At 34.3% G+C, this 22,460-nt stretch overlaps 3 protein-coding genes across 4 annotated transcripts in view; 1 reads left to right on the top strand and 2 right to left on the bottom strand.

Moving 5' to 3' along the window:
- Positions 1-1,099: 1,099 nt before the first annotated feature.
- Positions 1,100-2,792, bottom strand: LOC129005006 (uncharacterized protein in vnfD 5'region-like). Its single transcript, XM_054433752.1, has one exon. It carries the CDS (start codon positions 2,694-2,696, stop codon positions 1,347-1,349), a length of 1,350 nt encoding a protein of 449 aa, XP_054289727.1. The 5' UTR covers positions 2,697-2,792; the 3' UTR covers positions 1,100-1,346.
- Positions 2,793-3,929: 1,137 nt separating this feature from the next.
- Positions 3,930-11,193, top strand: LOC129005041 (hydroxyacylglutathione hydrolase, mitochondrial-like). The gene is made up of 7 exons (XM_054433799.1): positions 3,930-4,059; positions 4,422-4,609; positions 5,548-5,669; positions 6,381-6,595; positions 9,365-9,468; positions 10,328-10,472; positions 10,653-11,193. The coding sequence occupies exons 2-7, from the start codon at positions 4,454-4,456 to the stop codon at positions 10,781-10,783; spliced, it is 873 nt and encodes a 290-aa protein (XP_054289774.1). The 5' UTR covers positions 3,930-4,059; positions 4,422-4,453; the 3' UTR covers positions 10,784-11,193.
- Positions 11,194-11,642: 449 nt separating this feature from the next.
- LOC129004990 (vacuolar protein sorting-associated protein 18 homolog) overlaps positions 11,643-22,460 on the bottom strand; it is a 30,822-nt gene continuing 20,004 nt past the window's right edge. For both annotated transcript variants that reach the window (XM_054433721.1, XM_054433722.1), the window contains 7 exons: positions 19,639-19,774; positions 18,764-18,982; positions 18,188-18,339; positions 17,420-17,517; positions 16,213-16,381; positions 14,653-14,795; positions 11,643-12,855 (listed from right to left, as the gene is read on the bottom strand). In XM_054433721.1, coding sequence (XP_054289696.1) covers positions 12,792-12,855; positions 14,653-14,795; positions 16,213-16,381; positions 17,420-17,517; positions 18,188-18,339; positions 18,764-18,982; positions 19,639-19,774 — 981 coding nt within the window. In that variant the 3' untranslated portion in view covers positions 11,643-12,791. The remainder of the gene's footprint in view (positions 12,856-14,652; positions 14,796-16,212; positions 16,382-17,419; positions 17,518-18,187; positions 18,340-18,763; positions 18,983-19,638; positions 19,775-22,460) is intronic.

The raw sequence follows: 22,460 nt of genomic DNA, 5'->3' as shown, positions 1-22,460 counted from the left end.
CTGGTTTTGATGTGTTTCATTCAATCGTTGTTCACTAGATTACTTGTTCTACCTGAGAGATGGAGGAAATCTGTTAAAAAGGTGTTAGATGGAGATGGAGTCAGAAGAGGCTCTAGAGTTGGGTCTTAAGGACGCCCCATACCCTCGGGGGCTAAAGAAACATTGAAATAATTTTGTTATACGATTATTTTATTTGATTATTAATTATTCCAACCCCGTACGAAGACCGGGTAATCTGCTAGTGTAAAAATAAACACTTGAATAAGAGTGAAACATTGAGTTGACACCAGTGCACTCAAAATGTCTCCAACACGAAACACTTACCCTATTTTCCCCCATGGTGGAAGGAAACAATTTTCCCCTATTTGTACTTTCCCCCCTGTTAAATTTTTTAATTTTCTAATGAGTTGTGTAGCGAAACACGAATTTTCCTGAGGTAGTGGTTGTTTCCAGTCACGTTTTTAGGGCTATAAGTCCCTAATTCCAAAATTTAGTAAAAATCCTTCGCTGGACTTCGTGATGCATATTACACAGACAGACAGACAGACTTAGCTCGTATTATAGTTTAGGATTTTGATCAAACATGGCAAATTATTTTATTTTATACTAAGCTATTAATATTTTACTAAAAAAGAACACTTTATTAGTTTCCTTGTAGCAACAAACCTAGGTACTTTCATAGATAAAACATACTAAACCAAATGTTATTTAAATAGATTTGATTGAAAATAAACTTAGACAAATGGAAATTTGCTTAGTCAGCAGGTTGGCTGTGCTGCGGTGGGGGTATTTTATTATTACCGCCATATGGCATATTTTTAATACTACAGTATGTATTTTCGTATTTCTAAATAAGTACAGTTAGTTGCCAGGGTTGATTTAAATTTAGGGAAAATTCAGTAGAATGAAGCCAGAAATTATCTTATCAGTATATAAGATCTGTTTGCAGTTTTACATAATGTATACATAAATATATATATTCAACTGTTTTGCTAAATTTTTAAATTCTATTTGATTTTTAAATGTTAAATGGAAAACTAAAAAGGAAATTACTGGAGAAAATGCTCAAAGAAAGCAGTTATTGAATTAGGGTGGTCAATTTATAAGGGGAATAGGCATTTTATTTTAATCCATCCTACTAGGTACTCTGGGATACATACCGATCCTGCTTGCATCAAAATTGATGATTCCGCCTTGGCTAGTTCTTCAATGCATACATATTAAAAATAAATTTAATTACACATGAATACAAATTATTGATATAAACCTAGAAAACTCAATCAATAATTTTAGATCTTTGATCACCACCTTTTGTAAGGCCTGAATTTTCCACTGAAAGTGTCCTTTCATTTATAACTGCTTCTGAACGTAGGTCTTTTGGAAAAGTCTGGAACTGGAAGCTGTTTAACAATATTGTCAAAAACTCTGAAGATTTCCTGGTTCGGTAAAGTTACAGTCACCGACCCTGGTACTACTCTGTATGATTTAGCGTATGTTAAATAACCACTTTCTAGGAAAAACTGGATAAACAAATCATAGTCTTCTTTTACTCTACTGTAGGAAGACTGAAGCTGCTTTAACTTTGTGATCTCCTTAAACGTGAAGCTTGGAATCACATCGTACGTGATGCTCTTATTTCTCGCAAGCACTCTGCAGTGACTATGTAGTTTAAAATGAGGCTTAACATACTTAAGCAAAATTTGTTCCACATTTGAAGAAATCCAATGGGTGTCGAATGTCCTTGTCTTCAAAAACATAAGAACCGACCAAGGGTTATATATTTGAAATGTTCCTTTGATATAGTTATAACCTCCGTACCACTTTGACACTTCACTCTTGTATCTTCCGAGACGGAACTTATCCAAGAGGTATTCTGTTTCTGATTCGGTAAATCCAAAATAAGAACTGAAATCTTTAGATTCCATGAATTTGAAGGATTGAAGCAAGTTCATTCTTGACTTAAGTGGAACTGTACCCATGAAAATAGCTCTTTCTAGACACACATTGTCGTTGATTGTTTCATTTATGATGTGGAACACTGCACGGGAGATCTTATTCAAATCTAATTTCGAGAATACACTCCGAGTAATTAAATGGTCGTAGTCGTCAATCAGAATCACGGCCTTTTTCCCATGATGCATGTAAAGAATTTCAGATAAAAATTGTAATCCTCTTGAGAAATCTATCACTTCCAAATTAACATAGGCTGTATACCATTGTATAGCCGCTTTGTTTAATTTCGATGACTTACTGAGATAGCTGTGTTCATCATAAGCTTTTTTAATATTCCTTCTCAATTCTCGTGCAATGTCTGTTATAGATTCAGAATACACTTCAGGTTTAAGACTAAAATATATTACAGGATGTTTGCAGAAGTGTTTCTCCAAGAACTGTTTGTCCCTCCAAATATTGGTGTTTTCAAAAAATCTTTCAGCGTATTCTTTCTCGTTGTGGTTGGCCAAAAACAGTTTGACCATCTGCAGATTTGTTGTTTTACCGAACTTTCGAGGTGCTGTAATAAGAATACGGTTATACTGAAGAACTTTCTTGAGGAAAAATGTTTTGTCGATAAAAACAGAAGTGTTTCTTACATAAGTGAATTTTTCACTGTCTTCTATTACTTTACAAACAACTTTTCTATACTTTAAACATATTAGAAGTAACAAGAAAATTGAGTGTGTTGAAAAATTAAACATGTTTTCCAAATATCACTTAAATTAACATACCTCAAGTTACTCCTATTACATGTCTGCTAATTGATTGTAAAAGTAACAAATGCTGGATTGAAAACATCTCTACTGTTTGAATGCCGATTGATACAAACATATTTAGTTTATCTTATCAGATCTCAATAAAGTTACATTGTAGATTTTAAGATCAAACACTCTTCCATGTTAGAAATATTTTTTTGTGTTATTGATTTTCTGCGGCATTCTAACATACTCTTTTGAGTGTCTATCATTTGTGTGGATCAACACAATTAGCATTTTTATTTATTTATTTTTTCTAAGGTTACGGTTTAAATCCTGAATATTTATATAATCTAATGTTGATTTTTTTATTAGAAGCATCATTAATTGATAATTTGCACTTTTGGCTAAAATGATAGCCCAATGACAAATGGAATCTGGGTCTAGTGATGTTTTAAAATCAAACCAGCGACCTTCAGATTTTAAGGCCAGCACTAAAACCACTCAGCTACCCAGACAATAGTTGTACAACTCTAGATAGTAAACTGTCTTTATTCGTTCCATAAAAGTGCAAAATTTAAATGAAATAACACATATTCATCCAACACACAGAATAAAAAATTTCAAACAGTTGGTAATACCCTGTAAAACACACAAGTTCACAATACTTTATTTTTTTAAAGCCTCCGTTTAAAGGGTGAATTATCAAGTTTAATTTTGTAAAATCATATTAAACTTTCAACAGCCGAGGGCTATTTTATTAGCGGGCTTTGACTATTAATACAACAACTTAATACTTCTGTATCCAATAGTCAATGTTAGTGGGTGATTTCGCTACTCACATCCATACCTTCAATACGATATTTTCCATATTATACTAAAAATTGTATTTCCCTAACTTTATTTGAGAATTTTATCAACAGAATTATACCTTTGTTGGAAACTCGATATATTAGATGGTCTGCTTGGCTAACAATGATGGTGAACCTAAAGTTTGAACCGAATTCAGTAGTTCTTATCACGCCTCTTAGATTTCAGAAGAAGTCATAACAGTTTACAGAAAACTTGTTTTAGTTAGCGCACAATAATAGCTACTTTATTAGTTACCAACATGTAATTAACAAGTAACTCTCAATGTATACAGTGTATTAAAAAGCTATATCACAGCATCTGTTGATAAGGGTGTCATAGATTATCAACATGTTCTATCTACCTTACTCTCATCTCTTGATATCAGAAAAATCTTCAATTTTTGACGTGTTTGATTTAACAGATTGTTAACTGAAGCAAAAACTATGTGCTCGTTCCAATGGATTATCTCATCGTGAATAGCTTGTCAAGATCGCTAATGTTTATCTTGTGAAGACAGGTAATTTTTTTTAGGTATTATAAATTAATTTTATTGAATTCAGTTTTATATTTGAGAGCTAGTTACAGCCAGTTTAAAAGAACTTAGTTTGAATAAACTACCGACAGAATGTACTGTCATAAAGTACTGTTTTCTCTTTTATACACAAACTGTTCTACCTCGCCTTTTAGAAAGAGCAAATTACTTTACTGTCAAATTTAACATCTTCAAATTACCTACCATACATCATACTGTATGTTTTTTAGACTTGAGGAGTTAAGTACCATAACAAACTCAGTTTTATAAAAGTACTTACTGACAAATTTCACAAATGTGCCAATTTGCATATGAAAGTATATCAACAATCCTTCTTTTGATTCCAGCAACCCCAGATGACGTAGGAAACTGCACAGCAATGTTTTTGTCCGTTCTGTTTTCAATACTTGTTTATGGAGTTTTAGCAGCATACCGCAGAGAAGGGGAAAAGTTTCACTCCCAACCCAAGACTGTTAACTTACGTGGAGCCATCATAAAAGTCATCCCTGCTCTCCATGACAATTACATGTACTTGGTGAGTTAGAATTTTTAATTTGTATAGCAATGTAATCTAATTAAACCACTGTAGTTATGCTTTTGCTTGGACGTAAATAACCTTTGCCACACCCACACTAAACTGTAAACAGCTGGTTTCTGAACGCTTTGTGGACCAGAAAGTTGATGTTCGCAGAAAGTTACCATTAAAGTCAGTTGGAATACAGCCTGAGTCTAGCAAATTTACCAATAGCTCGTATATGGGAAAAAAAAGCATAATATGAGTTTTCCTACAGTTACCTGACAAAGTGGGCTTCCTTGTACTGATTATAGCACGCAAAGTAGCTATTTGCTGCATTTACTTACTTTTGCCGCACTCCAGTATATCAACCAAACAATTCAAAACAGTCTACTTTAATGAGACACGTAATACGCGTGTACACTTGAAAATAAGTTGGTAACGATTCAAGTGAAACGACATAATAAATACTAGACAAATAAGGTCAGGCACATTACACTTTCACAAATATTTATTTGTGAAAGTGTATTGAAAAGGTTTATAAACGTTTAATTTTAAAATAATCGATAATGCTAGTTCTAGTTAAATGTTGTGTTAAAATAGTGAAATTAAAACACCAACCTGTGTTTTAACTGCATGTATGGGTTGTGTTTAACTTTCCCTGTAAGTTACGGTAAACATATTGTACGTGACTCCCAAGAAGGTGTTTTTTTTATAATGTTCTGTTGGGCATGACATATCATACATCATACTATATTCTATAAATCTACCAATAAAGCTGTGTCCACATGAAGCCAGTTAGTGGGCAGGTTACCTGCCTCTGGTAATGTTAAATACACTGGAGGCAGTTAACTTGCCTGCTACTGGCCTTGTGTAAGGTAGACCGATTTGGTAAAAGAAAGCTTATCTTATTTTTACACAGTTTGACTATTCTATTATGGTTTGTGTTTTCTGTGCAGATAATTGATGAGATCACCAAAGAAGCAGCAGTCATTGATCCTGTTGAGCCTCAGTGGATTCTAGAAGACCTGGAGGGGGAGGATTATCGACTGACCAAGATCTTGAACACCCACTATCACAAGTTCGTAATATTTTAACCGCCTAAGTGATAACGATAACATAAAAAAATTGAGACTCATCCAATGCTCTTAGAAACTGAGAAAACGTGTCTAAAACTGCAGTTAATTGTATTTGAAACGTCACTTTTCCATCTCTTAGTGTGGATTATAATCTGGTAAACAAAAATATTTTGAGAACGTACTATCAAAGTTGACAACAATAAGACACTCTAAAAAAGAATTGGGTTACTAAAACTTTTCCTATATAAAAATTTGTTTTGTTGTTCCTGTAACACCCGTAGTGGGTCGTGACTGGGCTATTAATAAACAATAAGTGTTTTGTTTACATTTTAACACGGTATTTGACACAGATGTAAAACTGGAAATGGTCGGTTTGGTTTGCTGGACTGCGTTAAGAGGTACAGAAACATGGTGTTAGATTTTTTTTTTTAACTTAGAACTAACTATGCTGTTGAATTAAATTTGGTTGCATAATTTTTTTTGTAAGGTTTATGAACTATTTAAGAACTCACAAGTCACAAACAAAGTGTGATATTCAACATTGACTATCTGCTAAAGCCACTTTCTTAAACTATGCTCCTAGAACTACAGGTTGACTGATAAACACACTAGGTCCATACTGAACAATAAATACCCTTTACAAAATATTAAAACAGAGACATTGAAAGACGTTATATTAAACAATTTACATTTCTTTGCACTCCATGTTTTAGAGATCATACCGGGGGCAATCGAAAGTTGCTGAAGGATTACCCAGAGATCCCTGTGTACGGGAAGGATGACAGAATCGATGGGTTGACGACAATGGTGGAGGATAACGAGCGGATACACATCGGTGCGCTGGACATGGACGTTATACATACACCTTGCCACACCACGGGAGACGTGTGTTACGTGCTGCGTACCAAGCCTAGAGTCGTGTTTACAGGTATCAGCTGTTCCTGCTTACGATACAGTATAAGCTCTTTTTATCAACATTGTATAACTCACTTCTTCCCTGGCAAAAAATCAATGTTGGTTCATCAGTACTAAGTTTCAAAACTTATTGGTTTAATCAATCTCTGACTCTTGACAGAATAGTCGGAGAAATATAGGATATGACCTTAAAAAAATTGCAAGAAAACGTTTTATGGTTTTATTTTGTAGAGTTGGGTTTGCAGAATGACACACTAAAAGTTGCCAAAAATCGGTGCACGAGAAAACCACTAAAATCACAATTTAAAATGGCGGCTTTTTCCAACGTTGGACAAATTAAGAAAACATATTTCACATGCATTTGTTATGCACATTTTTTGAGATATTGACTTGGGACCACCGCCTGTATTTATTGGGTGGTCAGTACTTCATTTTGATAGGGAACATATTTTTGGCCACCATCTTGGATCCGCCATATTGGACATAGATAATTTTTTTTCAACGTAATGATAGTGTTGTGACACATCATTACGAACTACATTTTTACACTGATTTCAATGCCGAAATCCGTTTTTAAATATCTTTATTCATTTAGAAGATATATTCAAACAAAAACTCCCCACCATACATTTCTTATGGACATTTCGTAGTTTGATAATTGTTTTAAAATTATTTTTCTTATATCTCCAGTTCTTATTGACGCTTTTAGTTCGTTCTAGGCTTAAAATATTCAGTAATGTAAGGGCTTTCATTTGAGCTCTTGATCATTAAAATCAGACGAGTTAAAGACCAGCTACGAACCTCATAACAATATTAAATTTAACTTTTTAGAAATATATTTTTATTAAAATATTTATAACTCGGGTTGTTAATACGTCACCAAGTTCTTTCTGGTCTCAAATTACTCAGTGAATGTTTAGCTTTGATTTTATTAATCACTTAACAAAATCTGACAATTTTAAAATGAGTCATGGTTATTAATTTAACATTAAAATGTATTTATTTAGAAATTTGTCTTTAATTAAGGATATATATCCCCAACCCTAATAACTCCCGGAAAGTAATCCATAGCTTAAATAAAATTCAATAATTTGGCGAATTATTTAAGACTATAAAGAGTTTTGGGAGTTATTTAGAATTGAGAATATACGTCTTTAACTAAAGACATATTTCAATATGAATAAATTTTAATGTTTAATTATGGTCCATGACTCATTTTAAAATTGTCAGATTTTGTTTAATGATCAATAAAATTAAAGCCAAACATTTACTGAGTAATTTGAGACCAAAAATAACTTTGTGTCGTATTAACAACCCGAGTTATAAATATTTTAATAAAAATATATTTCTAAAAAGTTAAATTTAATATTGTTCTGAGGTTTGTAGCTGGTCTTTAACTCGTCTGATTTTAATGATCAAGAGCTCAAATGAAAGCCCATACATTACTGAATATTTTAAGCCTAGAACGAACTACAAGCGTCAATAAGAACTGGAGATATAAGAAAAATAATTTTAAAACAATTATCAAACTACGAAACGTCCATAAGAAATGTATGGTGGAGAGTTTTCGTTTGAATATATCTTCTAAATGAATACCATAGATATTTAAAAACGGATTTCGGCATTGAAATCAGTGTAAAAATGTAGTTCGTAATGATGTGTCACAACACTATCATTACGTTGAAAAAAAATTATCTATGTCCAATATGGCGGAACCAAGATGGTGGCCAAAAATATGTTCCCTATCAAAATGAAGTACTGACCACCCAATAAATACAGGCGGTGGTCCCAAGTCAATATCTCAAAAAATGTGCATAAAAAATGCATGTGAAATATGTTTTTTTTTTATTTGTCCAATGTTGGAAAAAGCCGCCATTTTAAATTGTGATTTTAGTGGTTTTCTCGTGCACCGATTTTTGGCAACTTTTAGTATGTCATTCTGCAAACCCAACTCTACAAAATAAAACCATAAAACGTTTTCTTGCAATTTTTTTAACGATCCCTATGTAAGTTTGGTTAGTTTGCTTGGACTAAGAACTAGACAACCTTATGTTGAGGATGTTGCCAGTTTTTAAATCAAAGTGGAATGGACATAGTTGAAGTAAGACATATCAACAGATAACGCTGACGTGAATTACTGATTTCTACTAAATCTGTGTACTTTTTACCAAGTCAAACTGATAGTATGACTTATTGTAAGCTACATCATCTTGTATGTCAAGTCAATCATCCCAGCCACAAAAATTAAGGTAGGAATCGAATTTAAAACACTAGCCCAATTTGTGACTATGTCACAGAACTGGATTCTTTTTTAATAACAAATTTAAAATGGCGACTGCTGGTTCAAGTAGATGGGATGTCTGCTTCAGTTTCCAAAAGTCAGTGGTTTAACTGACCTTCTACAGTAATATAGATATTTTTGTTCCCATGCAAATGTTGAGTTGTTATGGACCAAAGGGGAAACTCACTCGAAAAAAATGGAAAGTAGAGAAAATCACTGACTTTTTTTGTAAGTTAAAAAGTACTAGTAAATTCTGCAATAAAATAATCAGGTTAATCAAAATAGAGTTTTGTATGTATTTTTCTAACAAATTATTGATTCCCTATGTTGAAGAGTAAAATGGGCATTACTCTGGTATGGATGTAGATTAGTAAATGTATGCAAGATTGGCATCACAACTCCAAATCAGCCATTTGGCTTTCCTTAGAGCATAACATTGAATTAACGGCCATTGGCTTCCTTTCAATATATAACATTTAATTAAAATCAGTGAGTTTTCAGGGGACACTTTAACCATTGCTGGATGTGGAAGGTTCTTGGAGGGAACAGCTGATCAAATGTACAAGAACTTATACTTCAAACTAGGAGTCCTGCCTAATGACACTGTAAGTTTACAAGAAAACCTTGGGGTGATAGTCAATAATAAATCTGTAACATATGCAGTAGAACTATTGCTGAAAAACTTATCATCTGTATGTTACTTCGTCTATGATAGGAACCTTTGTATTAGACCTCCCACCATACAAATGCCAACACAAATAACTAGTATGAATGTGTTTTTATTTTAAAACATACCTTCCATTTCGTCAATGAATACAAACCCTCTAAGAAGAACACGTCTTAAGGGCCCTAGTCAGTAAAAATTTGGTGATCGATATCTGTAAGACATAAGACATAAAGAAACCGGCAGCGTTCCTGGTGTGGGAGGTAACAACTACAAATATTGATCGCCAAATTTTGACTGACTATTTTAACAAACCTGTGATCTTCTTAGAGGGTCTGTATTCATTGATTTCGTGTCACCCTACAAAGGATTAAAATTTTACCCAGCAACATAAGAAGTTACAAATAAGTAATTTAACCAACAAACTAAAAGCCTATTTGATAAGGTAAGCTTTGTATTCCCAGAAAAGTTACTTTTCTTCCTACATAGTTAAAATCCCTAAAACATGGTGAGCTGTGGTATAACTTAAAATATGTATTTACCTTTATCTACAGCTCAATTTGTGGTAGTTTACAAGATGTCTGATGATGGCATTATAATGCCGTAACGGCCGTAACGCAAGCTACCACAAATTGAGCTGTAGACGAAGGTTAATACCTATTTTTTAGCTACATAGCTAGTCTGAGTTGGTATTAATTTAGTTTTGTAACCATTTCTTCTCAATGTGGATAACAATCTAAGACATGTACAGCATTAGGATACATAATCTATTGAATTGAGAAAATTTGATTTGATTTCAGCTGGTGTTCTGTGGGCATGAGTTCACATATCCGAACTTAATGTACGCTTCACACGCTGACCCTTACAACAGAGATGTCGGCCGGAAGTTGAATTGGTCAGAGGTTATGTTGGAAAAGCGTCTCCCTACCGTACCTTCTACAATAGGTAAAATAATTGTAATAGACACAATTTTTAACAAAAAAGTCATACATTTCGTAGAGTATTAGCTAATGGAATAGGTACCCTACTAATTTTGATTGAAAACGGTTAGTAGATAGGTGAACAAATTTTAGATTGACCACAGATTTTTAAAATTTGACAACACTAATCTCTGTTCCTCCGCAGGCGAAGAATGGCAGACCAACCCCTTCATGAGAGTGGACACCCCCGACGTGCAATGGAGAAGCGACTCCAACGATCCAGTCAAAACTCTGGAACACATTCGGAGGGAAAAGGACAACCACAAAGTGATATAGGAACTACCAGAATACGTTGATAATTTATTAAATCCTTGTCCATAGCCCCAAAACTGAGTTTAGATTATCTTTGTTTATATGAATATGTTGTCGTTTGCAGTTCCAAATCGTTGACTTGGTGTTAAAGATAATATCAATTATGATGGTGTGTAGGAAGGAAGGGTTATGCAAGAGATCAAAAAGATGACTGTACAAGAGCAATGGTGAGGAAGGATTCAAAGCTCATGTGCATCCTGATCGCCACTTTAAATGATTCAACTATACAAGTTTTGGCTGTACGCCTTTATGAAACACCCTTTGTCAGGAAACATAATTATCGACTATTGTTTTATAGAAATTCACAACAATTACAATTAAAGTACAGTCAATAATCAAGAATCAAGTCGACATGCCAAGGACACTGACAGGCACCACTATCGGACTAAACAATCAAATTAGAAACAATAAAGAGATAAAAGAAGTAGAAATTGTGAAACTAAAAAACTAAACTAAAAAATATGGGTTGAATTATCTGATCACAAACACATTCTTGTCTTACAAAGTTTGAAATATGTTTTCAAACTTTTGCTGAGTAAAATAATTTGTAGCTCAAATTAACACAATACTTGAGGAAAATCAATTTAGACTCACGGGGATGAATCATTAAACAAGTTTTCACTATAAATTATATATATAATTGCATTCTTCATATATACAGGTAACAAAGCTATTTTAAAATATATATTTTTTATACAAAAGACATAACTAACAAACAATAACAACACTTATAGACAGCTTAGCAGTGTGATTCAAAAATGTTTGAGGAAAAACAAAAATTTTAAAACAAAATAATAGTTTAAATATTTAAAAATGTCTTTCATGTCTAAACTGTTCCTAGTAAATTAAATTATTAAAATAAAAACAATTACAAATATATTAATTAAAATCTACATTAATGCTTGCACAAAACTTACAAATGAACCATACTAATAATAACTAGGAATAGGAATGTACAGTCAAAATGTTGATATTTTCCCAATATTACAAATTTTAATACACTAAAGCCCAAATAATTTTTTTTTTTAAGAGTTTTGTAAAATAATGAACATATAAAAATGCATCTTCACATATTAAATTAAGGTATCGAAGGTAAACATATTTTGGATGTTAAAATAGCAACTCATTTACTGAAATTGAAGTAACTAAAGACACTTAAGAAGAGACATCAACTTTGGATACTGTACTGTAGTTAAAAAGAAGTTCACAGTTTAAATTAATCAGTTACTCTTTTCCATTCAAATGGAAATTTGTACATAAATATTCAACTAAACGATTGAACACAAAACTTGACATAAAGCTGGTAATACATTAATGACTAGCTTGTAAATATTGCTGCAGAGGTAAAAATTATCTTAAGAGCATTGTGGGTAATATTTGTGATGATAAACGATAAACCAATAAAACCAGTAAAAAGCCTCATTACATCTTATTGTTTGTATTGAAGTTTACATTTTATAAATCTATCGTTGAACTAAACCTGTGGAACAATTTCTAAAACGATTAATAAACTCAAAAAGTGATTTCCAACAAGAGAGGTTTGATTAGAATTACACATGTATAAATAAAATATTGCTCCGCAAAATAACATAACAGAAAACAACATGAGTATAAAAATACATCACATATCATGATAATATTTAGCTATGGTATGGCCTCTGAATTACACTATTTTTATAACAGTAATCACCATTTGTATAACACTTAACGAGATATTTAGATCTTTTAAGTGCTTGTTGTTTAAAAACAAAGTTTTATTTAAAATAAAAACCATGTGACTGAATAATCATTGTTGTTGAAACGGGGAAATAAATTCCAACTTACCTAAAAAAATTGGGTCCAAGCTTATATGTCCACAAAAACATTTCTTCTGGCTGTAGGACTAAGATTAGGCTTAAACTTACAAAACTGGTGATCACTGTGAAATGAATTGAAACTAGGTATATTTACCATTTAGCACCTAACTTTATTATCACTCCCACTCCTTTGTAATGCGGTCGTAGTCTTCATCCTTGATAAACGGTTGATCAAGAGCACTGAAAACAAAGCACGAGGTTGTGAAAGAAACAGTTCTTACAAAGGCTTAGACAATTCAACTCTCTAAATGAGATTATTGTATCGGTTTAGTAGAAAAGTTCTTTTAGAAACCTCTCGTTTTGTGTCTTTTAGCTGGACCTAAAAAAGCCTTCAGTGAGTTTATAGTCAAAGGTACAATGCGATATTGTCCACGGCTAATGGCTTTAATTATATTTAATAACTACCTACATAATAGTAGTTTACGCAACGATTGCGTTAAGTGAATCTTTACGACACGAGTAGAAAGGCGAGTGCCTTAAAAACTTCTACGAGTGTCGTAAAGACTATTAACGCGAGTTGCGTACACTACTTTACCTACGACCGTTTTTTAATTACTATCAATCTGGATTTAATTACTAACAATCACTAATGATAACTTTTTAGAGAGGTTATGTTTTCGTGTATTGTCATTGCCACTGAAAGTGATGCAACGACTTGTTGTATAATCAGCTGATTTCCTGTAATTACGTGTTTGTTAAACTTCGTTAAATATTACATTGCTAGCAGCATTCTTACCATAAATAATATTGTATCAGGTACAATTCGGCAAATATTTAATTTATTTTTGGACTTCCACCAACTTAATTAAGAATACGCGAGTATCAACATGAACAAGTCGGATCAACAATTAAATTGGTCAACTGATCAGCTGATCAGCTGATTAGTTGACGTTCGAAGCATTACAATTTTAATTCTTTTCTCTCAATACTTGAACCTCATTGGTCCGTTACCTGTGTGGATATGAGAAAACTATGCGGATATGAAATGAAACTATGCGGATATGAAAGTAAACAGCTGTAAAGTGAAACTTTTCAATTCTAAGAACTGGACTGAAATGGCTACTTTAAAAAACGGTTGTAGGTAAAATATTTTTTGCCACACTTCAGAATTTTAATGGTCTTTCCACGCAAGGATTTAATCTGGAAATCAGCTGTTTGCCACCTGCCTAATCAAATGCGATTTCATTACGTACTACTGTACTTTAATCAATTTTTACTGGACACCAGCCGAATATAATTGGCAATCAGTGGTTATAAACAAAAACATAACCTCTCTTAGAAATTATGAGTAGTAATTGACAAGACCTGTGGTTGGTCTATATAACGGATTTGTACAGTTTTTTTAATTTTTATATTTAGGTTAGTATAGAGTTGCAAGGCAAAATAATATCTGAAACAACCATACTCGTCCGGTGAATTTGGAACAAAATAATAAGCCAACTCCCATCTTTCATACCCCAAAATAAGTTGCACAAACTAGAATTTGAAAACTGCTCAGAAGTTCTTGAATTTGGTGGTTGTCGAGTTATTTAAAAAAATTGAAATCTTAATGGGTGATAAATAATGAGGATGTGTAAACGATAGTGGGCCACAATTGGCCACATCATGGCTTAGTCTTAGCTCCGGCTTGGAACTTTCAAGTTTTGGGATTATCGCCTCGACTCACTTCCGTTATCCTATGAAGTTAAATTAAATGTCATCTCAAACGAACTATGGTGTGTTAACTGTCTTTCACTCACTGTTGAGTTGCACAGAGTGTCAAGTTATCTGTATTGAGTTAGTCAGCTATTGTTTTCCTTCCGAAGCCTCCTTGGAGCGACAAAACAAAGTTAAATATGTTTTGAACTTTTTGTGTGCTATCAACTATGACTTTTTTTCAGAAAAATTATTTGAACGGTGTATAATCTTACACCATTAACAACTGTTGCAATCTTTACAATTATATTAAGTAGATAAAGACTATCTTGTCCCTCTCACTTGATCATGTAGTCTCCACAGTACAGACACTCTGAGGCTACGATGGTGTCAATGTCAGTCTTCACCTGTTCTCTGCCCAGCAGTGAGGCAGTACCAGCTGACGTCGTGTCCGTCGCTGTAGCACACAGGTTTGCCAGCTTCTTCTACAAAGGGGAAAAATTGATTAGTTAATTATTGTAAGATATCTCTGGGAAACAACATTATTCTCCTCATGGATAGGATTCCACAGTCACATGTAGATTCATGGTGTTCAGGCGACACCCATTTCAAATCTTCATTCACTTAGGTTTCAACTACGTAAAATGAGCAGTAGTCAAGTCCGCCTAAGTTGGTAGTATAGCCAAAACGTAGGGAGCGTTTCATAAAGTCCAAATTTCACAAATTCCAACGTTAAAATATTAAATAAACAGAGCGTTTCACAAGGTCCAAATTTCATAAAGTCCAAAACTATAACATTCAAATAATCACCGTTTCACAATGTCCAAATTTCACAAAGTCCAATGTTAAAAATCAAATAAACAGAGCGTTTCACAAGGTCCAAATTTCATAAAGTCTAAAACTATAACATTCAAATAATCACTGTTTCATAATGTCCAAATTTCACAAAGTCCAACGTTACAATATCAAATAAATAGAGCGTTTCACAAGGTCCAAATTTCACAAGGTCCAACGGTACAGTCTGGGCCAAAAGTCTCTACAGTGGTTGCCACGGTCAGATAGCAGGCACCGTCCGCCGGCGCTCAATTACTGATTACTGATTACTCCTTGTTGCAGCAAACCTAAGTACGGTACTTGTTAAACTAATGCTATTTAAATAGGGAACAAATGTGATCATTTTAAGGAGATATTCTAGTGTAAATCAAATAAGGGAAATGGAAAATCGATTAGTCTGCAGGTTTGCTGCGGAGGGGGTGAACAAGTGGCAAAACACTAGATCGTGTAGTGCCTACATACCGAACAACGGCAACCTCTGCAGCGACTTCTGGCCGAGACTGTACCGTTGGACCTTGTGAAATTTGGACCTTGTGAAACGCTCTGTTCATTTGATATTTTAACGTTGGACTTTGTGAAATTTGGACCTTGTGAAACGCTCTGTTTACTAATATTTTAACCATTGGACTTTGTGAAATTTGGACCTTGTGAAACGCTCTGTTTATTAATATTTTAACCATTGGACTTTGTGAAATTTGGACCTTATGAACCTCACCCAAAACGTTGATGAATGAAATTTTCTTGTCAATTGTTATATACATCAACACACTCAGAGGCTTAGCTTAATTCATCTACGTTCATTTTTATGAGAAAACTTGCTGAGACTTACAACCTAAACTACGAGGTGTAGTTAGCCTAGTGGTTAGTGTCTCGGACTTCAGTGTAAGAGGGACAATTTTGATTCCCGACGTATCCACAAGAATTTGAGTGGTTTGGACAGCATTCCTTTAAAAGTGTTTGAATTTCCTTCGCTTAACAAATTCTACTGGCGTAGACACAAACAGAAAACAAAACCCTAACATGGGTTAGGAATTTCTAAATCCATCTTTGCTGAAATTCGTTAGTTACCTGCAGATCTCTCAGTTCATTCTGCGTCTGTTGAGACAAATGCTGTTTCAGTTCTGTCACCAGACAGTCTGCGTGAAAGCGATGACCGCAGGGGAACACGTAAAACGGACGCAGAATCAGGCGGATGTCACAAACTGCGCAGGCGTCCCCCGGCTCCAGTACTGTGTACCTGCAAGTAAGTATAGAGAAAAGAATTTATAAATAGAAATAAATGCATCTGCCATAAAAAATAAGGTTGCCAATGACACAGAAATACACTTGAAATACTGAAAAATTAAAACAGCTATAACACTGATTAATTATGATGTTTGCCATATAAATTATTTCTCATTATAGTTAATCTCTTACTTAATGTCATGTATAATAATTTTCAAAAAGGATCTGTCCAAATCATATTGTTTCTAAAAGTTCACAAAAAATTTGGTAATGTTCCTCTAGAACCAATTAACAATCCAATCACCTCCATTTTAGAAGTTTGAAATATTCAAAGGTAGATTCATAAATTTGTTTTTTCCTCGTGGACTTCATTAAGTTGATTTGATATTGAATTGTTGGACCGAGAAAAATCCCCTTGTTGGTTTGTCTATCAATTAACAAAATTTCTACTCTTCTTGTGCTACCATCTGGGGAAAGATTATGCACTTCATGGACTTCCCATGTATTATATATTTTTTGTAAGGTTTTTGCTATGATACTTCTAATTTTGTGGTGCCTTGTGTTTCTTAGAAGTTCACCAAATGGACAGAAGCAAGGGTTTCAATCTCACCACAGGCATGCCTGTAGCAGTTGTTGCCCTAACTTCTGCCGTAGAGAATACGAACCGGCACAACATTTGCAATCATTTTAATTCAGGCTTTCCATTTAGATTTTGATAATTCTTCTTTATTGATAATAGTTTTATTTCCAGGTGTATAATCATTGGACAGTTGAACTTTTATCCTTCTGTTTTATGCTTTTCAGTTTTAATTTTTTTCCTCTTGAGTAATTTCTTGATTTTTGGGTATTTATAGTGTAGCCTAAAAATAGTTTGGAAATACAATGTCATGTGCGTCAACTTAAAAAAATCCTCTTGGTCCTTAGAATTTGTAACCACAGAACATATTTTTTACTGGAGGAAGCATCAATTTTCTAACACATTGTTGTCAGCTACTACAATAACCTGATCCTCACACAAGTCGTAGTTTTGAACTATTCTTTAACTACAAACCTCGTCCTAAAGGATTGTATCTCCTGTCGGATGACATCAGCTGACTTTGTAGCGTCCTCCATCTCCTCCCTCAAGTCCTGGATGTGCTGGTTGTATTCCTGGAGACATAACATGTGTTAGGAGACACGAAATAACTTCTTAATCAGCAGAGTTTTTTAGATGTATTTTTATTTACTCTCCGTACAGGAGACGTGACAAATGATGTAGAACTCTAATAATTCATTGTCATTATTTTATATCCACTCTATAGATTAATCGAGTATAGTAGTCTGGTTTAAGTCGATGCCTAAAAGCATTTATATTTCAATAACAGTCTTAGAATCAACGTAGAAAATATTAGATTTTAGATTACTCTTTTGTTGTTGCCTCAATATTTTTGTAAATATAGAGATAATGGTGTAGGTAAAAAATAAAATGGCTAAGAAGACCCATTGAATAAGCCACCCAAGCTGTCACCACAAATGTATAGAATGACACACAAACGTCTTACTCAATGACACAAGCAACAACAAAAGAGGTGATCTCATATAATTCAAGTTTTTGAACCTGGGATGACAAAAAAAATGCAAGATAAGATTTAGGAAGCATCCATGTTCCTGAGGGAAGCCATGTTATTGGTAGTTGGTGGATTAAAGACAGTAAAAAAATCGCAACAAGTATTATTTATTTATAAGAATTTATATTGACCATCTTCTAATTCATAACCAACTACCAATGTAATCAGTGTACAGACCACAATGTAATATGGAGTGTACAAAGCCGTCTTACCTGTAAAGCGCTGCAGATTGCCTCCTTGAAATGGTCGATGGTGACAAAATCTGAGAAGAACGGCAGAATATCTTCAATCTTGATGAGATCGCATTCTTTGAGGAACTGCATCGCTTGCTGGATGTCGTTGTCTTTACTGACAACGTGTTGAGCTGTATAGAAAAATATTCTTGAGAAACTATTGCTAGTTTACACATATGGACTGGGATTTTTATCCCAGGAAACAAATCAGTAAGAAAATTCAGAGAGTTGTTAAATTGTTTATCTTAACAATGACAACTGATTTAAGAGAACACCTCTTCCTATGATTGGATATGGCTTGTTTGCCAACTAATTCACATTTATATTAAATTACAGAGTTAAAAGCTATCAGCCTACTGACTTGTGACAAATATTTGAAAAACTGCGCAAAATAAAGAACACTAATCCCAGATCTACATACTACCATGAAGTCTACTGTAAGACCCAAATGGAATAAATCACTAGCTCAATAGCTACTGTATTACATAACCAAAGTTAAAATCTTCGAACCCAACAACACTCGGACAGAAGTTCATTTTTTGACAGTCAACTCACCAATCTTCAGCCACAGTTTCTTGGTGAGCTCGTCATCGCCAGTAGGCATGCTGGCCGTCTGCTTGGCCAAGTCTACACTGATAGACAGAGCCAGGTCAACAGCTGATTGCCACAGTCCCAACAATGCAGAAAGTTGCACACATGCTTGGGTCAGCCCTCGCTCTCTACACAGCCGCAGTGCGTAGTGAACATCGTAGTTCACCATGGACACTTCCTGGCCTGCAATACATGCGTTTCAATTTTTCATAGAAAAAAAAACATGATTTCCTTTTTTTAGTGTATAGTCTATGCCAGTATTTCCAATTAAGCAATTCCAAGTGCTGTTAAGGGAAACAGTCCACACCCCTAGGTTTTATGTGGATCTGCTAAGGATTACAACAGGCTCTCTTGCTTCAAAGGCCGAGACGCTAAGCACTGTACTAACAACACATCCAAATGTTGCAGCAGCAGAATGTTGGGTTCAGTTTGTGAAAAAATCTGATAATGAAGAGTTTTGAATCTGAATCCTAAAATAAGATATCTTGAATCTCTTATTCAAGGTTAAGACTTTTAGAATAGAATTATAGCAGCTAGTGAAATGGAGACTAGGTTGGCCAAATTGATGACCTGTGGTTGGTTAGACCTTGAGAGCAAATGGATATGCATAGTTGTTTTATTATGTGGCTGTGGCATATTTGTTCCTGACAGCATATTTAAACCAACTCTTGCGGAAAGGGGTCGGTCAGCCGGTAGAAGTGGCTAAAGAACCAATGAAATGTTGGGTAAGTACTATACAGTAGTTTGTGTTAGGACCTTTCCATTCACTGGTCTTCTGGATCGGGAGGAAGCCTTAGTCTACTGTAAAAGCAAGGCCATATTCCATGTTTAATACTCACCCTGCATAGCGAGATACCTCATGAGCCTATCAGGCTTATGTTGAGCATACAATGTCAACAAGTAGTTGTGCACAGCTTGTTCTTGCACATTCATCGAACTGACGCAGAACTCCAAGTACCTGATAATCTCATTCGCCTGTCAACACAAAATTAAATCATTTATACTTATATTCCTACAAACACTTATGATAAACACTGATAACTTAACACAAATACATAAACAATAAAAAAACATAAACTATCAAAATTAGTGTCGTAAACTGCACTGAACCAGAGTGTAAAGTAAATGAAATAAGTAATTGTAAAGTAGGCCTACATATGACGGTGCTAAATCTCAATCTTTAGGAAATCAGTAATTTCTTTTTATTTTATCGAAAAAAAAAAAATTCTAAGTTTACACAATTTAGAAACAAAACTTAACAACGAGTATGTGGGCCAGTTCAGAAGGGTGTTGTTGGAGACCAAGAAATAACAGAGAGTAGAAAGAATCATACAACGGAATCACACTAAAGGGATGGTAAAAAGTAAAAGACTATGTTGGCTGGAAGAAGGAGGGAAATCACAATGATCGATTAGGTACAGAAAAGAATACCAAGGGTTCTACCATTAGGAACTCATTTTTTTAATGCCAAAGCTAAGCTAGAATTCAATCAATCAATCAATCAAAATAACTTTATTCTTATTGCACATTTTGTACAGAATGGAGTCAGTTATAAAAACACAATATTAAACTTAAGACTACTTACAAAGAAAATTGTTATTATAAAAAAAAAATCAAATTTCAGGAAGTTGGAAGAAATCTTCTAATTTATACAAGGGTCTGTTGGTGAGAAATAATTTCAAACGTTTTTTAAATGAATTAAAATTACTTATATTTTTTATATTGTCAGGCAAGCTATTGAAATATTTAATACCACTATAAGATGGAATTTTTTCATAAACCGATAAGTTATGTCTGTTGAACGCCAATTCATTACCTTTTCTGGTTGAATATGTATGAAAAGAGTTAATTTTTGGCAATCTTTCATGGTTTGATTTAATATAAAGGGCTATTTGATAAATGTATAAGCTAAAAACAGTCATAATTCCTATTTCTTTAAAATGCTCTTTTGCGGATGTTTTTGACTTTAGTTTTAACATAATGCGAATTGCTTTTTTTTGAAGTTCCAGAATGCTATAACACGATTGGGAGATACTACCAATGAGGGGAAGTCAGTTAAGTAAATTAAGAATAATAAGGGCCCCAATATTGATCCTTATGGGACACCATACTTAACAATTTTCGTTGAGGAAGTGTAAGTAATTAATTGATTATGGCTATTTATGTGATCAATTGTGACATACTGCTGCCTGCCTGTAAGATAAGATTCAAACCAACGCCAAGCTCTCCCTTTTACACCGTTATATTTAAGTTTTTCAAGAAGTAAATCATGTGAGACACTATCAAAGGCTTTTGTTAAGTCTAAGAATATTCCCACTACTTTTTCCTTTGAATCAATTGAATTAATTATAGATTCACAGAAATCGACTCCTGCGTCAATCACGGACCTTCCTTCTCTAAAACCATATTGTTCCTTATCTAATAAATTATTTTCCTCTAAGTATTTTGAAAGTTGTATATGCACAACTCGCTCAAAAATTTTTGAAAATGAGCATAACAATGAGATAGGTCTGTAATTACACACTTCTTCTGGGTTACCATTTTTATAACAAGGTTTAATTTTAGATTTTTTTTAATTTTTCGGGGAAAATTCCAGAGATAAAAGAAGAGTTTATAACATGTAGTAATGGTAATAATATATATGTCGTAACCTAACCGTTACGTTAGAACACCAGAAAAGTGGACAGTAATTAAGAGAGAACCACTTACTATCGTTGGTGGACATAGAAGGAGGAGCCGTGACGAATCATCCCACTTCAGGGCTCAGTGCACAGTGCAGCCACCCCGCAAAACATAATAACTCTTCCGTTACTAATAATTATGACTGTTCATATATGAAACTATAATGACTTCTACTACACTCGTCTTCCCCATAAAAAAAAGTCAATATCATAAATTCAAAATTAACTCAACTTTCAAAATAAAATAAATTCACTTTCAATAAAATGCAACCAAAATTTCTTCTTCCCATTATTCATTAATAATTTTACAAGTCCAGCCTGTGAGGCTTTCGCACAGTCCGTGCAGACTTCCTCAGCGAGGGTGGTGGGCTGCACTGTGCTAGCGGCGACGCAGGAGTTGGCTGAGGCTGGGCTTGCCCTAGGCTCTCCCTGGGACTGGTAGTAGGCCTAGGTACAGGTGACATCATCAGGGGACTAGATGGTCGATCCTCCGGCGGGGGTGAATTCTTGGGTACTTGGGGTGATACAGCGGGATCCTTGGGTGATACAAAAATCTCCTCCTCTTCTGCATACCGAGCTCTCAAGTGGTCTGCATGACAAAATCGGGGTTTTCCACCAATGACACTCACAAGATAGGTGACCAGACTTCTCTGTAGAATTATTTTGCCAGGAACCCAAGATATCTTTTCATTTCGGACAGTTTTGACATAGACTGCCTGACCTTCTGAGAAAAATCTACTTCTTCCCCTAAGCCTATCAGCTCCATCTTTTTGTTCCCTGTGTTTTTGATCCATGGATGACTGGAGATTGGGTTTTAACATAACCAACTGAGTACGAGGCTTCCAAGACAGGAACATTTCTGCAGGGGTTAAGCCAGTAACTGTATTTGGAGTGTTGCGGTACGCAAACAAGAAATTATCTAATTTCATTTGAAGAGTGGTACGCTGAGAACGCTGATGTTCCTCAATCACTTGACGCAA

The sequence above is a fragment of the Macrosteles quadrilineatus genome, unplaced genomic scaffold (genome assembly GCF_028750875.1).
Source record: "Macrosteles quadrilineatus isolate MER2022 unplaced genomic scaffold, UCM_ALF_1.0 Scaffold_14__1_contigs__length_3811126, whole genome shotgun sequence".
NCBI lineage: Eukaryota > Metazoa > Arthropoda > Insecta > Hemiptera > Cicadellidae > Macrosteles > Macrosteles quadrilineatus.
Note: the sequence above shows the minus strand (reverse complement) of the source record. Positions and strands in the feature narration are given on the sequence as shown.